The 17,960-nt window shown below is 34.5% G+C and overlaps 1 protein-coding gene across 1 annotated transcript in view; it reads left to right on the top strand.

Annotated features, from left to right (window-relative positions):
* The window catches only part of Thsd7a (thrombospondin type 1 domain containing 7A), a 395,278-nt gene that overhangs the window by 286,909 nt on the left and 90,409 nt on the right, over positions 1-17,960 (top strand). Inside the window, exon 7 of the mRNA XM_027926470.2 lies at positions 14,936-15,130. Within this exon, the coding sequence (XP_027782271.2) occupies positions 14,936-15,130 (195 nt within the window). The remainder of the gene's footprint in view (positions 1-14,935; positions 15,131-17,960) is intronic.

The raw sequence follows: 17,960 nt of genomic DNA, 5'->3' as shown, positions 1-17,960 counted from the left end.
GAAGTTAAATTTTCTCTATGTGCTTGTGCCTCTGCTCAGTCCAGCCTTGGAGACTCTGCTGCTTCTGCACAGTCTCTTGACCTCTCTTTGTTTAGATTGTTTTTATAAAATCATACTTAATTTCCTTCAGAAGTACTTTAGAAAACAGACACTCCTTGTGAAGTGCTCTTAGATTCTCCATCCTGTAAGTCCAGATTCTTATCATACCACACCACTACAGGAAGAAGAAACTAGATAATAAGCCTCCAGGATCTATAAATCACAGGCCCTTGGAGCTTGTCCTAGTAATGCAATAACTGCATAAATGACAATTGTTTAATATGCCTCATTTCCTAATTATTCTGAATCCTTACCTCACATATAAGCAAGTAAAATTTCCCATAACCTTACTCACTAAGCACACCAATGTTGCATGAATTCCTGTTTTTCAATATAATGGAAAGAATTATTCTTCCTGAACCATTCTTATATAAATTCCCTAATGTATTTAATTGTTTGCTTTAAATTTTATGTTCAAAATGCCTGCCTTTAACTTAAGTGCTTCTATTTTTGTCAGAGATTTTATACTGTATTTGAGTAAGAGAACCACTTTGCCTCTATTCTTTAAAGTCTTCCACTCAATATTTTATATACACACACACTTGTATATTTATTTGTATTGTACACACACACACACACACACACATTCACACACACACACACCTTTACAATGTAATGTTGGTTTGGGGGAAACATAGATCATACCTGTTCTTTTAAGTTGTTAAATCATTTCTACTTTACATTGAAAAGGCAAAAGTAAAGTAAATTAGACTGTTTAGACTTTGTTTAGACTGCTTTCTTAGAAATTACATTATTCTCATATCAAACATTAAAAATGAATGTTTGAAATCGGTAACCATTTATTTGTAAGACATTTGAGGCAAATAAGTAGGTTAATTTATAAAATGAGCTACAAAATTTTAATTATTACTTCATATTTTCAAAGAATTTTGTTTTCTGCTATTCAGAATACCCAATCTCCTTCCTTTCAGAGCATAGTTTAATTTTGTTAGCCCCTAGAGTTTCATAAATTCAAGATCATTCCTAAGCAATGATATCCCTGCTAAATCTGTTTAACAGCCTGCTGAACCACAGGAGAATGTGATGGCCTCAGTCAAGTTTGACAATCAGGAGATCAGGAACAGGCCTGCATCTATCAAGCCCTGGTTGGTTGCCCCCTATGTGCAAACAAGAGGAAATGTACCTAGATAGTAATCTTTCAGATAAACATTTTCTGAGTGGAAAGTGCTCTTAAGTATTAAAAATTATTGACAGTACATTACACTCAAAAATACATATTGACCAAAAGGATGATTAGTACCTTTGGATCAAAGCTAGACTGGGGATTAGTTTTGTTTAGACTGCTTTCTTAGAAATTACATCATTACCCATGTCTCCTAAAGAAATGGAATGGGACCCCTTTCAATCAAAACCACTGGTTCCAAATTTGAGAGATGCACCAATACATCTGGCTATCTCAGCAGATCCATGCTCATTAAAATTACCTTACTGATTTATGTTGGATAATTTCATTTCCAGATTCATGACATCTATGTTGTCTTCTGTAAAAAAAGTCTCACAATAGTTTGGCCTCAGGTCCTTTACTGACCTCAATCCAATGATGGTCAACTTTGATTTAATGCTTAATTGGTTAAATTTCTTCATTAGTGTTACTTTATTTTCAAAAAGATGCATTTTATATTTCTAATCCATGGCATGCTTGAGTGAGATTTGGTGCTTTCATATTTTATCTGTAGTTTCCTCACATAAGTGAGATAATATTTCTGAAGATTGCTGTCAGTACCTTAAATTACCACAGGTATGTGGATCTTGGAAGAATTTTGGGGGTTTTGTTTTGTTTGTTGCTGCTGGGAATCAAACCCGGGGCCTCATATCCTGGATACTAAGCTATATCCCCAGCCAAGAGGCATATTTTGTGTTTTCTTGGTATGTCAGATAATTGAGTACAATGATATGGAGGAATATGTATAACCTCTTTAGTGATATTGTGACCTTATAGACAAGAAAATGACAAATGCTGCAGCTCTAACTAGCTTCATATGATCACTGAATATACTAGAAACCCAATTCTATCAGTAACTTTAGTGTGATCTTGGGCAAGTTCTTTTGAACTATGGGCTTCATTTCATAATCCTTGAACTAGATCATTCCTCACATTTCTCTGATATTATTCATACTATGATTTTCCACTAGAGAATCACAAAAATAGACAAATAAATCAAGCACATCTCCTATACTACTAAGACAGACAGCATAGTGTAAATTTAGACATATTAATCAATTTCTATGCCTAGTTTCCTTCTGTATAATGATATGAGTATAATAACCATGTCTATTGCAAATAGTTGTTGCAAAATTATATCAACTAAACCCTATAAAATATTCAGAGCCAAGTACATAACAATACATAGTAAATGTCAGCAATTATTAGCTCCACATTATGATTTTTATGTTCATGGCTTTTAGACTGAAAATCAGGAACATAGTATTTATAAATGAAGATAGCATTTGTGTATACTTCTGACTGTAGAACTTATAACTTAAAAATCATGATGTTAGAAGACTGACAAGTTCTCCTATTTGAGTCTATATTATTATTCTTTTCATTGACTTCCTAGTAACTGCACTTGCCTAAATATCTTAACTCTCCAAATCCCCTATTATTTTGATTCTGTGTATTTTATCTCATCCATTCTTCCCCCTGGCTTTATAAGTACATCCAAACCCAAGCAAAGTAGCTTATTATTCCTACCCTCAGGATAAAGACTTCAAAAGTCTTAGCACATTATCTCTGGAACTCCATTCTGCCTGCATCTTCTCTCTATTTGATCACATGAGCAGTCTCTATTCCATCTCTTACATGTGCATATAAGAAAAAACACTTTTTAAAGAATTGTCTAAGTCAGCAGTGGTCTTGATTTTTTTAAATGTCTTCTAGAAAGCAGGATTTTGCCACATAATGCTCAAAGATATGACTTCACAATAGAAAGTGTTCAAATTGATTTTATCTTCATTGATACTGTTTAGCAGCTACTTAGAGAACTGGGGATAACAGTGCTATCAATCTGTAAGTGAAAATGATAAACATTTCCTAGTATCCCAGCTACTCTTTGGCAAAAGCATTCTTGTGTTTATTTCTCTTCGTATGCACTTAACCAGTTGTTGTTGTTGTTGTTTAAAGAGAGAGAGAGAGAGAGAGAGAGAGAATTTTTTAATATTTATTTTTTTTAGTTTTTGGTGGACACAACATCTTTATTTTATTTTTATGTGGTGCTGAGGATTGAACCCAGCGCCCCTGCACATGGCAGGTGAGCACACTACCGCTTGAGCCACGTCCCCAGCCCTATCCAGTTGTTTCTAACAGCTATCTTCTTATGCAAAAATGACCAATGGTGCTCCCAAATCTTATTTAGCTAGTTGTTGCATTTGTTCTTAGCCACAGAAAGTATGAAGCCAAACAGCACATACATACAAGGTGTTAAAAATAAAAGATTAAATTACAAGCCAGAATTTTGTCTGAAAAGCAATGCTTTGTAAATCAGAGTTTTATTTTTAACTGTAACATTTCTGGAAATTCTTTAAGCTATGATTTTGATAAAATAAACATATCAAAGGTCATCTTGCTCAAAAAAGCATTGCTCAAATTCCAGAAACAATTACACTGCACAGAAGAATAAACTCCCATTGAAATTAAACATCCATTTACAAAAAGTTGTCTCTGTACAGTGATCGCATTCCCAAAGTCTTATTATTGGTGGTTTCCAAACTGCAATATTCTACTTTGAATTTATACATTTTGAAGAAAGATTATGCTCTGGAAAAAAAAAGAATATTTTGGAAAATGTTGTAATATAAAGATACAGGTGAAATAACTAGCTTTCATTAGGTACCTATTAGATGTTTGTGCATAGAAACAAAAATGCTATGACTAGAACATAGACCTGGTAATATGGGCTTGAAAACCTGCCTTTTTCCCTAAATATCTTGTGACTTGGGGCAGAGTAAACAACTCTGTTGGATCTTCTATTTCAAATGCACTAAAATGGGACTTAAAAAATATTTTTTTCTTGATTGCCATAACAATACTCTGCTTAGATGTAGTAGATTTTCAAGTATGTTTTCTCCTTTCCTTTCATTCCTAGATGTCATTATCACTGTAGTTAATAGAATTTGAAAAAGGAAAACAATGTAGTAAGGAAACATGTGGGAACACTTTACCTTGGATTTCAGTCCTGCATCAGTTCTTTGATGGATTGGGGAAAAGAATCTGAGTCACATGGTGTGTTTTTTGCTTTGTTTTGTTTTGAGATTGTACTAAAAATACCAGGAATGAAGAGAATAGCACTTACAAAGAATTGGTTGATTACACCTAGAAGTTTTATTCATACTATTTAACAAAGCATTAACCTGCCAAGCTCTGACTGATCAGAACAGGTGCCTGGAATAGTGGGTTTTTGTCTTTAAAAATCAATAATGCTTTTATCTGTACAAGCCAGCAAACACAAACCAAATATTAGCATCACAATATATATTATAAAGTTAGTATATCTTTACCCTAATACAATTGCATTTCAAATTTTAAAAATATTTACTGCTTCCTATGAGAGTAAAGTCCCCACTATGTACAGCTGTGCTTGTTTGTAGATTTGGGTCATATTATATTTAGTGTGTTTTGATATAAATTTATGTCTGTGTGTATACGTTCCTTCAGAGCAGCAATCATAATTTTTTGCTTTATAATTGAATTGTCATCCTAACACTCATCAAAATACCTTATAAACTGTATGATATTGCCCCCAAATGTCCCTTTTAGGACACCACTATGGAAAACTGCATAATCTTGTCTGTTCATAGAAGACCCTGAAATAAAAGGGAGTCCAATCTGGTTTACTTGTGTCTCCTTAAAATACCCAAGTCATTGCTCAGAGCTTGAGATGAAAAACAAAATGTTGTTAGAACTAGATTAAAATGGCACAGAAGGCCAATATGATTTAGTTTAATTTTAAAAGTACAAATAATTTCAAGTTATAAATATGGTTGTAAGAATTGGGTTTGAACCATTAACCCTTCCTTCTACATTTTGGTCCTTAGGAAGGAGTAGATAGACTAATTCCAAAACACTGATATATCTGAATCATTTAGGTATCTTTTAACAATGAAGAATCCCAAAAGCTTCCTCTGTTCATCCAAGTGAGTAGTTCTCTGATGGGATCTAAAGACAGGAATATTTAGAAATTACCCATCAGATTTGAATCACATCAGCAAGAATAATTATTCTATCTTGTCCAGGTTCTTTGTTCTTACTCCTTTAATTTTGATATATGCTAACTTGTTTCCATTTTGGCCCATCCCAGACTAATTAATGCTTTTTTTGAACATATATGAATATTTGACACAACTATCAGTATTAGACTCTGTCAATCATCATTAATAATGGTCTGATTTTTTTTTTTTTAATTTAGGAGACTTTGTATTTCAATTACTGAGCCAAGGGCTGGGGATGTGGCTCAGTGGTAGCATGTTTGCCTAGCAAGATCAAGGCCATGGAGCCAATCCTCAGCACCAAAAAGAAAAAAAAAAAGAAAGAAAGAAAGAAAGAAAAAGAAAAAGAAAATCTCAATTGCTGAGCCAACAATTTCTCATTCTTTATCAGCTACATACATTTTTATTGCAAAATCTTATGACTGTTACTAACTCTGAAATGGCTCTGAGCATTAGAAGTCCCTAACACAGTTGAGGTTTCCAATGTGAAAGAGAACATGTTTGATACCAATTAGTAGAATATTTCCATCATCAAATTTCATTTTCCCTTAAAATTCCTTTCCAGGATATGCTAGCAGACATTCCACTACAACTACGAAGATTCAGTAGAGAAAACACACTGTCCTCAGCTGTATAGGCTTTAGTCTAATGTCTAGGGTTCCAACTTTTCAGTCTTTCCATATGGAGGACATCAGAGGATAGAGTAGAAGGTCTTGGAAAAGTTTAATGATGATGATTAATTCTTTGGATCAGTTTCTGCTTCCCAGGTAGACCAATCTCCTACATTTATACTGTTCTCTATTCCTCATTTCCAATAATATAACTTCTATTCCCTCTGAATACCATTAAGATTTATTTCTCTTCAAAATTCTTTCCTGTGAACCATCTCTTGTTATTTCATCAATCCATGATCTCTCATCAAAATAAACACTGTTTATTTTTGCATTTTTTGTGACAAAGATAATATTTCTAAGTCATTTGATTGCTTTACTAATCCTAGCAAGATTATAAAATCAAAAATAGGTATATTTAAATTATTTGTAACTTTCCTAATATCCTATAGATTTGTTTGCACATTGTGCTCTTGTAATAACTCTATGTGGAATATGTAGAATAACTAAACTTTCTTTTAAGTTTTGTGAATATTAAAGAAATAATAAAAAGTAGGTGGGCAGACAGAGAGGTATGATAATTGTTTTAAGCAAGAAAATTTACAACTAGATTCATTTTTAAACTTTTCCTAATGGTCTGAAAAGGATTCATGAAGTTATTCCTTTCCAAGTTATAGGACCCATTGAGCCTTGTTTTGTTGAAGCTCTGCTTGGAGCCTGGAAAATGCACTTGGTAGGCAGGTTATGTCAAGTGGAGGCAGACAGTGGAATGTCTTAAAATACAACAAACATGAATGCATGCTTGATCAGGAGAACTACAGGGAGTCATTAGAGGGTGTAATATGGTCGCAGCAGTGTGGCTGGCAGACTATTTGCTTGATAATTTGCAGGACAGATTGGAAGTGTGAGAATCCCTCAGAGAAAGAATGTGAGGTAACCAGTTACCAAGGCCTTAAAAAAAAAAGTCACTCAAACAGTATTCATCCGCAAAGAGCCCTACAAGATTCCTGAAGAAACTAAATGGATCAGAACCTATGAAATGCCTTCCAGTGGTGGAGGGTGAAGCTAGAGAGAATAACACAGGAGTTTTAATTCATCACAGAGTAAATGGAATTCTATTGATGTGGAGCCATCTTTTGAGTAGCTTTTAAAGGTAACTTAATTGAGCCAATAGATTATAGTGAGTGAGACTACTTTAGTGATTGTATTGATTAATTCTTCAGAATGAACATAATATATAATTTCTCTCAATTAGTAGCATGATTTCTCTCATTTGGTACTGTAATTTCTCTCATTCAGTTCAGTGTAACAGCATCATGCCAACTCCAGGAGCAGATTGTTTTCCTTCTTGATTAGAAGAGGCTTGAGAAATTTTAATGACTGAAAACTATTGTGCACAGATATTTAACTTAGAGTTGCTAAAGTTCATCTAAACTATTTAGTCTATATAAAGAAAGGAAGAATATGGGATATCTCAGGGAAGAGACATCTTTGGGGGTAAAGCAAGAAATACTTATTCAAGGGAGAATGCCAGCTAGCTTGAGTAAGAAGCTCTTGGGGTAAAGCAAGGAATACACACTCAAGAGAAGATGTGGAACACTCTCAAGAAACAGCAACCCATCCATGTAGGATGTTAATATTTATAAAGGGACAGTTGGAGCTGGACTAGAGGTAGAGCTAAGGTGGATTCACACAATTTGGTGCCAGTTTCTCCAGCTCTTGGGTCTCATGTTACTTTTTGCAGGCAAGGGCATGGATCAGGCATGTGGACCAAGGGTGCAGGCAGGCTAAGTACAGGGACTGGGTTGCTCAGAGGTGCTTGTTTTGCATTTCAAAGATTCATGGGTATTTTGTGCATCCCATCAGCTCGTAGGCATTTCTCTTTTTAGACTCCATCTTTCCTTTTTTCTATTCCCAATTTCTATCTAGAGGGAGAATATAGGCCATCTGGAGAAGGAGAGATACTTTTGGGTGTCTCAAGCATTTATTTTAAAGGAAACTTGGTGATTTATTGGCTTGGGAAGGTAAGTGGAAATGACATCAGTCTGGTGATCACAAGATGGTTTATGGTAGTCTGGCAATTTTCAGGATCCTGAAGTTGATGTCATTTCCATTATCTGAACAATAGATAACATGGGGAAAGTAACCTACCTATAGGTTTTGTATCTCCCTTAGTTGGATCTATTCTAAAAATACCTGCATTAGTGGGCAAATTACTGATGCACAGGGCAATTTTAACAAGTGGGTGAATTTCCAGTAACTTTATGATTGAGGGAAGATTTGTAGTTTTCCTAGAAATTTGGAAATGACAGTCCCATTTCAGACCAGACTGATGAGATGAGCTAGGTTCAAAGGAGCTGGCTACAACAACAAACTAAGAAAACGGGGAAGAAACCATGCAACACACAAACATGAATTTTGAGGGTGGGACTGCTCTGCAACCCAAGGGTCACCTACACGCTGGGCAGCCCTGGAAAAAAACAAGAGAGAGAGTGTACCTGGAACTCCCCTATTTATTGGGGAAAAGACATTCCATAGAATACTCCACCCATATAAGGCAAGGGATAAGGTTTCAAAAGTGGAGTCTTCCTTGGTGATGTCTTGTGGTCAGCAGATTGATTGACATCTTGGCAAGTCACACCCATCTCGGGTGCTGTGTGGGATCTCAGGCAGATCCAGAAGAAAGGCACACTTGTGTCACACAGCCCAATTAACGTGCAAGGCCAGAACAGTCCCCTTATATGTTCAAAAGCACACAGCTCACACACACAGTCCATGAATGGCTCACGACATGATAGGTCTGTGAGAAAGAATTGAGCTCTACAGTAAAGGTATGAGGAATTTTATCACAAGACTTTTAAATTAGTTATATTTTTCTTGTCCTTCCTTTTGTTTCCTTTCCACCTATCTTGTATTACTTTTCTATCCCTTCTCACTTTTGATACATGTGAGTCAGTTCACTTTTTAGTCACTGAAAATAAATGAAACAAGATTGGAATTTTCAGGCAGGCAAAAGTATGGTAGAAAAGGGCATAAAGTGCAGTATTAATTTCAGTTAAATGAAGTTAAGAAGATACTTTATTCCAAAATACATATGCTTTCAATTATTACCACAGAAGTATTACACACATAGATGATTCTTGTGACAGGAACTTAGAATCTGAGACAAATGAGCACAAATATACAGGCAGAGTTTTAATCAGGAAAAGGGGAGAAGGGATTCACCTACAGTTGAAGGAAACAGCCCTGACAGAGAGAATTCAAAACTACCCATGAACCAAAGAATGATCAAGAGCCTTTTATTGAATGGTGGGGGGCTGGAAGGGTCTGGAATTCTTATGGTAAAATTTTTAAGAAGCTCCTTTCCTGTGGAAGACTCTAGCAGATATTTCCTGGCATCCCCTGCACCTGGTGTTTATGGTTGATCTGGTTAAATATAAAGGGATAAAGAAGGATACAATTTATACATTGCAGAGTCTAAGAATAGGAAAAGACTTTTAGTAACAGATTAGGAATTGAGGCCCAAGAGTTCATTCACAATTTTGTTCCTCATTCTAGTCTGCGCTGTCTCAGCAAGCATGCATTAAAACATGTTCCATGTTTATAGCTTCACCGTTCACTGTAGCCACATTGTGGAACAAATGTAGGTGTCTGTCAGCATAACTAGATAAAGGCAAGGTGGTATATGTACACAATGGAGTTTTATTTTGTCATAAAGAAAAACAAAGTTATATTATTTGCATGAAAGTGGATGAAATTGTAGATCATTATGCTAAAATAGATTCAGAAAGTCAAGAGTTGTCTGTTTCCTTCACATGTGGAAGCCGGAAAGAAAAAGGACCTCTTGAAAATAGAAGACCACTAGACTTAAGGAAGGGGACCTTGGAAAGGAAGAAGTGGGAGGGTGGGTGTACAAGGGAATGAAACATATCACATTGATGCATATATGAATATACCACAATGAATCCCTTTATTATGTAAAACTGTAATATACCAATTTAAAAAAAAATGTGCTATAACAGTTGACCTTAAATAGGAGCGTGAGTTATGGGTACCATGTTGAAACTGTGCAGAGTCTAAGCAAACACTTTTTTCTGCCTAACCCCACATAAAATCCTTAACCAGAGTTATTAGGAAGGGAGGTAATGAATGTTATAAAAGAGTTGTTTGCTTAATGCCTTGTTTACTAAGTGAGCAATTATGGGTGCCTTAAATTTAATGAAATAAGAAAATGCAGAAATATGGTTGGGATTAGCCCTAAATTTTTATCTCTTATCTGCAAATTGTGTTTTTTGGCTATACTTTGTTATAATGGATTGTATCTCAACAAAAGAAGATGAAGGTCATATTAATTATTTTATCAAGTCTTGAATTAAGAAGTAGATATGCGAGGGAAAGGAAGAAAACTTTTTATCTCAGAGCCACCTGACTCATTTTACCAAGGTCTTGAAGAAATGAAAACATATATGGAAACTTGAGATGACAAATCAGAGAAAGGTGTCAGGGAAGAGATCATGGTGAATGGAAAGAGTTTGAAGAAGGTGATGAAAAGGAAGAAAACCCTAAAAGCAATTGCATTCTTGGACTCTTGTTGATTAAAGATATTTGGAACTCAATAGGTTAATACATAGTTGGAAAAGAGGAAAGAGAAGGTGAAGCCAATAATGATTTTTGTATCATAAACTAGTTAAAAATGGTTTGTCTATTGGCTAGGATATGGGAAAAAAGGTACACTCATACATTGCTGGTGTGACTGCAAATTGATGCAGCCAATATGGAAAGCAGTATGGAGATTCCTTAGAAATCTGGGAATGGAACCACCATTTGACCCAGCTATCCCTCTCCTTGGACTATACCCAAAGGACTTAAAAACAGCACACTACAGGGACACAGCCACATCAATGTTTATAGCAGCACAATTCACAATAGCTAAACTGTGGAGCCAACCTGGATGCCCTTCAGTGAATGAATGGATAAAAAATTGTGGCATATATACACAATGGAATTTTACTCAGCAATAAAAGAGAATGAAATCATGGCATTTGCAGGTAAATGGATGGCATTGGAGAAGATAATGCTAAGTGAAGTTAGCCAATCCCAAAAAAACAAATGCTTAATGTTTTCTCTGATATAAGGAGGCTGACTCATAGTGGGGTAGGGAGGGGGAGCATGGGAGGAATAGATTAATTCTAGATAAGGAAGAGGGGTGGGGGGGAGGGAGGAGGCAGGAAATTAGCAAGGATGGTGGAATGTGATGGACATCATTATCCAAAGTACATTTTCAAAGACACGAATTGGGTGTCAACCTACTTTATATACAAATAGAGATATGAAAAATTGTGGTATATACGTGTAATAAGAATTGTAATGCAAAAAAAAAAACAACAAAGTACATGTATAAAGACATGAATTGGCATGAACACACTTTATATAGAAAGATATGAAAAATTGTGCTCTATATGTGTAATAAGACTTGTAATGCATTCCACTATTGTATTTAAAAAAATAAAATCAATTAAATAAAATTTAAAAAGCGTTTGTCAAAATAAAATTTGCATCAAAATTAAAGAAGGTATTTGAGATTATTAGAATAGGGAGAGACTGAACTCAAATTGGCAGAAACAAAAGGCAGGAACATTTTTAAGTTCCAGAGTGAGCTAATGGAAAAGTTCTGGAGAACATCACAGGGTAAGGTTTGATCAATGGGATATGTCAAGTACATTGAGTTATCCCTGAGTTTGCAAATGCTTTTGGGTGATTAGGCCATCTGTGCTTGCAAATTGGAGCCCATGGAAGTTAGGCACCTCCCCTCCTACAGAGTCTGGAAGATCAGGACACTGTTCCCTTCAATGTTAACATTTCAAAGAGATGATTCTCAACCTTTCCTTGGGAAAGACAATTTCTGTGTACTATAAAACTAGCTGAAAGTTATGAGACAATTTATATCCATTTCAGTGAGGTAGAAATAATTTACAATTGCAAATGTTATCAAAGACATGCTCTAAGGTAAAGGAGGTCACAGCATAGTCACTAAGAAACCAGTCTAAGTTTAGTGGAACCAGGGGAATGTGAAGGACATCTTGATCAGATTCTAGTATACCAACAATTTGGAAAGTTTTTGTTTGTTTGTTTGTTTGTTTTGTTTTCTGAAATCAATGTATATCCTGGGACTTCAGGTCCATTTTTTCCCCTTGTTATAGAGGGATTCCATGGCACTGAGGCAACCACGGCTGTCCACAGCACTCAGTCCTTGCAATTCTGAAGGAAAGATTTCAAACAAGTTGCACAGAGTTACAGCCAGGAGTTTATTGGAGAAGGTCAAAATAAGGACATACCACAAAGATACCAAGTGAACCATCTCTGGAGAGAACAACATAGCTCTTCAAGTGTCTGGGTTTTGAAGTTTTAGTCCCTTTATTCTTTAGGAATTTTCTCATATCCTCCTTTGTATTGATAAGTGGTTTATTGCCCTTTGTTTGTTTGTTTGTTTTTAATATAGCCTTCAGCAAATTTTCTTTGTGAAGGTCCATGATGATCTGGTCAGGAGAGGTAGTTTCCTTAAGAGGTTATTATTAATTATGGTTGAAGGAGGTTTGACATGCCAGTTTCTGTTTTCCTGATGTCTGTCTTCTTTGATAAAGTTTCCAAGTCCTGTGACTTATGGACTTGCTTTAATGCATATGTTTGTTGTCTTCTCCTATTTACCTGCGTGTGGCTGACTATCTACCCCAGCACACTTATCCATAAACATTTACTGTAAAACTCCAAAGTGAAAATAAGTGGACCAAAGACATCATATATGAAGATACTGAATAAGACAAAATGCCTGGCAAGAGGGTTCTTGTATGCTAATGTGAGTAACAGTGTTTTAAACAGAGAAAATTTTAAAGTTTCAAAAGTGATATTCTACAGTATTGTAGGAGAGAGTAGAGCCCAACTCCAGCTGGGAAATTTAAGAAAGTCAAAGAAAATTCACAGAAAAATAAAACTTAGAACAAAAGGATGACTTAGCAAGAAGAGAGGAAAGAGTACATGCAAAATGATAGCATGAGAAGGCAGCCTGCCAGTTCATGGAAAAGCAAATAGCTTTCTGAGGATAGAATGTGGGAGAAACACGAGGCAAGGGCAGAAGCTTAGAGTGCCCTGGTAAGGAACTTGGCCCACAGCTCATATATGTGAAGAGACTATGATGTTCAGATTTGCATTTTAAAAACATACCCTTGAAGGTAGAATCAGTGATGGGCTGGAGGAGAAATGTGGAACAACAGAGTGTTCAATGGTCTGAAAGACAACATGGATTCAAGATTAAACAAAGCAGACTCATAACTTAGATATTACAGAGAGAATACACAAATCAAAAATGACTGGGAAATTTCCCATCGAAGATGAAGAATTAGCTTCTCTTCAAATGTGGAATGAAGAAACAGTTTTAAGCCTCATTCCATGTGTCTGCTACTTTACTAAGCTGAGAGTGATTCTGGACCTACATACAGAGTTCAGATAAGATGGTTATATGAACATATTTCCAAGAAAGGTCCATGCAAATACAAGACTCCATTCTTTCCCCATCTTAATTTCTTTTTTAAACTTTTATTGTTTAGTAAAGCAGTAAACATGTAAATAAAGACTCTATATCTATATAATTTTTAAGACAATTTCTAGATCATACAAAAGACACAATAACGCTCAGAGTTACTATAGAGTTATTGTCGAGTCTGGAAAGAGAAATCTAATTCTCAAATTACAATACTGAGAACTTTCTAAATAGCATGCATTTTATCTTGGCTCTGTGTCTGGTTTCTCCCTGCTATGAGTCTCCTTTCTGCTTACACCTGTTTCAGTTCCATTATATTGATGAGTATCGATTTTGTAGCAGAGATGCTTTGCACACAGTACTACTGTGATGGTTAAAATCCACCATAAAAACTATGCATTTCTATGATTAAAAATAAATCAAAATATCTCCAGAGGAATTTAGGGGATGCTGCTAAACAACACATCTGTGCCATGTGTTAAAATATGGTTAATTGTGTGATTAATATATTACTTTTTCAATCTTAATCTTGAAACTAGAAAATCCTTTATAAACCATGGTTTAACTTTAATATTCATACAAAGTTTTCACACAGTTAATTCAATAAGCTTCATGTATATACTTTAACAAAAAAAAAAGTTTATCCTCAGATCTCAATTCTCATTTTTTTTATTTCCATGGAAATCTTCATGAATTTTTAGCATAATTACTTTAAGCAGATGTTCGAGCCTCTTATTCTGATAATAGAAATGCAGTAGAAAAAAGTGATATTTTGGAAGGATTCATGAGTTTGGCAATGTTCATGAAAATAGACCAAACATGAAGAAATCTGAGGGTTGCTTTAAAGATGTCAAAATAATTAATTTTATTAAAATAATGAATTATGAAAACATATTCTTAAAGTCACAATTATGAAGAGAAATTAAATTGTTGGACATCATACCAACCTAAACATTTAAATCACATTTGATTTCATACAAATACATAAACCCAAGCATTTTCATTTTTATGTCTCAACTTCTTGCATCGTGTGTCACAAACAAGTTTTAAGCAGATATGTCTCAGTTAAGCCTTCAAAGTAAAGTGTAAATTGTAAAATGTAGACAATGGTTTATTCGTTTAATTCTGCATCGTATATTTCATAGCAAATATATCTTTTTGCAGATTTAGTTAAACTGTCTAGAGCTTCCTGGGTAAAAACCAAGCTATATAAATGCAAAGTAGTCTTTGAAATATTTATGTTGGTAAATGTATGCCAAAAAAGATAGTATATTTAATACACAGAGGTGTGTGCAAGGAGGAATCGAAATGTTTGTGATATCAGGATTAGATTATAGCTAAGAAATTGTCTGCAGAGAGACTAAAAAGAAAAACAAGCTGTCCTGTCCTGTACCTGTACCAGTGGCAGAACTGAACCATCATAGTGTATTTAACAGTGATAGAATGTTGGGGATCATGTCTTTCCCAGGTGAAGAAGTGGACAGACAGCTTTGCAGAGATGCCATCTTCCCCATTCCTGTGGCCTGTGATGCCCCATGCCCAATGGACTGTGTGCTCAGCGCCTGGTCTACGTGGTCTTCCTGCTCACACACCTGCTCAGGAAAAACCACAGAAGGGAAACAGATACGAGCCCGGTCCATTCTGGCCTATGCAGGGGAAGAAGGTAAGTCTATCATCATCAGACAGGACTTAGTTTTGGAAATTTGCCTGCATTTACTTTTTATAGCTGGCTAAGATGATAGTCTATGAAAATTAACTAACAGAAATCCAATGATCCAAGGATATTTCTCATCTGCTAATGTGGTGGGAAGCTTGATTCTGTCCCCTCAAATTAATATTGAAAATGGATCTTTAATAAAGAAGGAAAGATGTTTCAAGTGAATTTATTTTGGTTTTTTTCCACTCACCTCATAATTCTGGTTCTTTCTATTCCTAAGATTTAAACCTGTGAAAAAGGTAAAAATGACTTCAAAGTTCCAGTTGTTTCTGGGATTTTTCTCTATTTTAGTAGTAAGTTTTTCCCTTTGAAATCATATCCTACTCTTGAATGAAAGAATCATCTGTGTGCAATAAGAAATATTATTTTAAATCAACACCACCATGGCTACTGCTTGGCTGAGAATTACATGTACTTTCTACCATTCAGGCTTCTGAACATGGACTCTGAGATCAAAAGGTCTCATGTGTACTTTTGGTTCATTTTCAAAGTATCCTGCTTCTAAATCATTTCATCCTATTGGGTGAATAAAGCATGTTTGCTGCAGATTTACATCTCACTAGCAAGCTTTATTGCTGAGGAATACAAGGGTTTTGGTAATTGTCTCTCAAGATAATATCCAAATGTTAATTTGGCTTCAGTGTTTACTGGGTAATATAATGTCATACTTACTCCTGTCATTCTGGAAAATGACACAGGAATAAGGAACTAGAAGTAGATCAAGTTGTCTGACAGTAAGACATGTTCTTTCTCAAGAATACAGAGATGCTATTTAAATATTATCAAGTTAAATGACCCTTCTCTTTATCCACATTCAGCACTGACAAATAATGATTTCTATTTGTAGCAAGCATGTGTTTCTATGTATTTCTGAAAATGAATAATTTTGAAAGAATTCTGTGGGATTTATACCTTTTTTAATTTTTCCATTTATGGGGTACTTTAGTGAAACACCTGAATAGTATTGGTATTTAATCAAATTTGCTACCTGTGTATGTAACAACTATGCAAATATAACTCTGTTGGGTTTGCATATGAGTGTTTACATGAGTGAAAAATTTTCTTATTAAATAAAAGTCAGTCTATGGGAAAATTTAGAATTTCTTTGTAGGGTCCAAAAATATTTACCTATTACTTAAATATAAACTTAACTGTTTGTGACAAAAAAAAAGAATGCACTTATTAAAAATAGAAACTTGGAGAGAAAATTACATTCCTTGTGTTGTCAAATATTAACTCTAACCTCATATAGATTATATTCATACTTCAAAGTCTATCAGCTCAGATTATGCCTTGAGCTTCATTAAAATGAGATCTGTGGTCACCCTGTTTCCTATAAATCCATTATACTCTGCAGACACTTGCTGTGTGACTAGTAATGAGTGACTCTTCACCCTGAGTCACATGGAAAGGATTTTGCTATGCTTGCAAAAACTCACCAGATCATTATTTCTATAGACAAGCTTCACACTGAAAGGTCATGAAATGTTTTAAAGGCAGAAATTTATGATTGTGCTTTGATATCTATCATCCACTTAATTTGAAAGGGTGGGGCTTTGATAATTTTTAATTAAGTCTAGTAGCTGCATCATAATAAGCAAGTCATGCTGGGAAATTATAGATGGCTATGCAATAAATCATAGAGCATGAATTCAAAACATAATGCTTAATAGGAACTGCAGTGAAGACTGTAAATGGAAAATGTGCTGCCCTTTGTTAATAACATTTCTAAAAACTGATATAAACTGTTGAAATATTTCATGAAGGATTTATCTTTTAAAACATATTTATTTAATAACTATTACATGCTGAACACTGAATCACATTTTTCTCTTACTTAAAATAAACCTTTTATAATTCTGCATTATTTTTAAAATGATTTACAATTATATCTGTAAGAAGTTTTATAATGTTTTCTGTTAGGTAATACTTCATAATTCTACAAAAGTTTAGTCTTTGTATTAAAGCTTTGTATGTGTCTTAAATTTTATTAAGTTTTATGTAAAAGCAAATTATTGTGATAAATTTTAAAAAAATATCACAGTAGAAAAATTATATATGAAATGTTTAGATAAGAAATTATATGATTTTTTAGTGAAATAACCCATAGGACAAGTCCCTTTGCAAAGTATATCTGGATTTACAAAATAAATGCTACAAACTAGCCTTTTTTTATTTATCTCTGTCAGAACAGTATCATTAAACATTATACTGAAAATTAGATGATATCTTACAATTATTAAGGATAGATTGATTTGTGCTGCAGTAACAGATAGTACAGAAGTTTAGAACTTTAAAGAAGGAAGGTTTACTTATTTCTTCTTCAAGGGAATTTAGCTACAGTTCTGGATTAATTCTCCAGGGCAGTTTGTCCTTCAAAAGATGTCTCAGCATTATACTATCATATGACGTCCTATTTCCATAATTCCCAAAAGAAGAACGTGCTTGGAGAGTCTATTGATTTAAACACAGAAGAAACTAAATTTTTCCATCTAGAAATGATTTTCATCATTTCTCACTTTTTTTGGCTAAAATGAGTCATAAAACTTAACTTCAAGGGGGTTATAGAGAATATAGTGCTAGTATGTGCTTGACAAAGAGGAATGCAGCTACTGGTCTTACCCATGATTTACTCAGTCTTCTTATTGTATATATGTATTTATATCTGTATCCATAGATATATAGTAAAATGCTATTCCATATGGTCCCAATTTAGTAGATAAAACAGGTCTCTTTCTTTCTCTTAAACAAATTATAGAATAATTGAATGGCACTC

This window comes from Marmota flaviventris, chromosome 1, assembly GCF_047511675.1.
Source record: "Marmota flaviventris isolate mMarFla1 chromosome 1, mMarFla1.hap1, whole genome shotgun sequence".
Classification (NCBI taxonomy): Eukaryota; Metazoa; Chordata; class Mammalia; order Rodentia; family Sciuridae; genus Marmota; species Marmota flaviventris.
Note: the sequence above shows the minus strand (reverse complement) of the source record. Positions and strands in the feature narration are given on the sequence as shown.